This window comes from Rhea pennata, unplaced genomic scaffold (assembly GCF_028389875.1).
Source record: "Rhea pennata isolate bPtePen1 unplaced genomic scaffold, bPtePen1.pri scaffold_32, whole genome shotgun sequence".
Classification (NCBI taxonomy): Eukaryota; Metazoa; Chordata; class Aves; order Rheiformes; family Rheidae; genus Rhea; species Rhea pennata.
Genome location: NW_026907679.1, coordinates 484,692 through 486,444, shown reverse-complemented (window position 1 = coordinate 486,444; position 1,753 = coordinate 484,692). Strand labels below are relative to the sequence as shown.

Genomic DNA, 1,753 nt, shown 5'->3' with positions numbered 1-1,753 from the left:
CTGCATGCTCTCTTCGGGAAGCACAGGCCTCTGTCTCCCAACCTGTCATACTGGAGATAGTAGGGCCTGACCATTCATCACCTCCAGGAGCACTGAGCACCCGCAAATGAGAGCTGACTCTGGTCCTCATTCTTAGCACATCGCCGATAAGCTCATCACCTTGAGATAAGTTCATCAGCCTGGATGGCCCTGGAAAAGCAACAAGTCCTTTCAAGGTGAAAGGCCTTGAGCACATTTTAGACTGCAGCTTTGGAAGGAGAGCACAACCTTCAAGCACTGCACTGAGGAAATCTTGTTTTATTTGAGTGAAGCCAAGTCTGACACAGTGGCGGGCACATTTAAAGCAGGTATTTCAGTCAGACAGACTGAGTTCATGCAACTGGAGAAGGGAGATGAATTCAAACACTTCTGCACAAACATGATTATCACAGAGAGATCATCCAAAGCACAGGAGCTGTTTCAGAGAAATTAGAAGCCAACTGTGAAGAGGGGTGGGCAGCTTACTTCTTCTGAACTAGGACCAGCTGAATCAGTTTGTTCAGTGCATCTCTGAGCTCCTTGTTCCTCATGCTGTAGATGACTGGGTTGAGCATTGGAGGCACCACTGAGTACAGAACAGCCAGCACTAGATCCAGAGATGGGGAGAAGACAGAGGAGGGCTTCAGATAGGCAAATATGCCAGTGCTGATGTACAGGGAGACCACAGCCAGGTGTGGGAGGCACATGGAAAGGGCTTTGTGTCGACCCTGCTCAGAGGGGATCCTCAGCACAGCCCTGAAGATCTGCACGTAGGACAGTACAATGAAAATGAAACATCCAAAGATTAAGCTGGCAGTAACCACAATAAGCCCAACTTCCCTGAGGTATGATTCTGAGCAGGAAAGCTTGAGGATCTGGGGGATTTCACAGAAGAACTGGTCCACTGTGTTGCCTTTGCAGAGAGGTATTGAAAAAACATTTCTAGTGTGCAGGAGAGCATTGATAAATCCACTGGCCCAGGCAGCTGCTGCCATTCTGACACAAGCTCTGCTGTCCATGATGGTCCAGTAGTGCAGGGGTCTGCAGACAGCAACAAAGCGGTCATAGGCCATGATTGTAAGAAGAGAACACTCCACTTCAACTGAAAATACAAACAAGAAGACCTGAGCTGCACATCCAGAGTAAGACATGGCCCTGGTGTTCCAGAGGGAATTGGCCATAGATTTGGGGACAGTGGTGGAGATGGAGCTGATGTCAACGAGGGAGAGATTGAGGAGGAAGAAGTACATGGGAGTGTGCAAGTGGTGGTCGCAGGCTATGGCTGTGATGATGAGGCTGTTGCCCAGGAGGGCAGCCAGGTAGATGCCCAGGAAGAGGGAGAAGTGCAAGAGCTGCAGCTCCCACGTGTCTGTAAATGGTAGTAGGAGGAACTCATTCAGGAAGCTACTGTTGGACATCTGCTCTGCCGTGGTTCAGGGGACTGTCCAAGGGGGAAAAGACATTGATAAGTTAGAACAGGCTTCTCTGAGCAAAACCTGCTCCACTCCTCAGAGAACCCCCCCATACTCTCTCTCCCCTTTGCCTTCATTCACTGCCCTTTCCTGATCACCGGTTCATGCTGAGCATACAGTGCCAGGACCTCTGTCCATAGGCTCCACAGGAGTCAGCTCTGCTCTGGTCAGAGGTGCAAATGGAGGTGTCAGACTGGTTTGTGTGTTTGGTGGGGATACTTGGGAATGGGCACCATGAGCTGAGTGACGAGGACTATGTACGG

At 50.3% G+C, this 1,753-nt stretch overlaps 1 protein-coding gene across 1 annotated transcript; it reads right to left on the bottom strand.

The window, feature by feature from the left end:
* Positions 1-500: 500 nt before the first annotated feature.
* Positions 501-1,436, bottom strand: LOC134154498 (olfactory receptor 14A16-like). Its single transcript, XM_062601170.1, has one exon. It carries the CDS (start codon positions 1,434-1,436, stop codon positions 501-503), a length of 936 nt encoding a protein of 311 aa, XP_062457154.1.
* Positions 1,437-1,753: the final 317 nt, after the last annotated feature.

Excerpts from the sequence above, each read along its gene's own strand:
- LOC134154498 (XM_062601170.1), bottom strand. The coding sequence starts at position 1,436 with ATGTCCAACAGTAGCTTCCTGAATGAGTTCCTCCTACTACCATTTACA.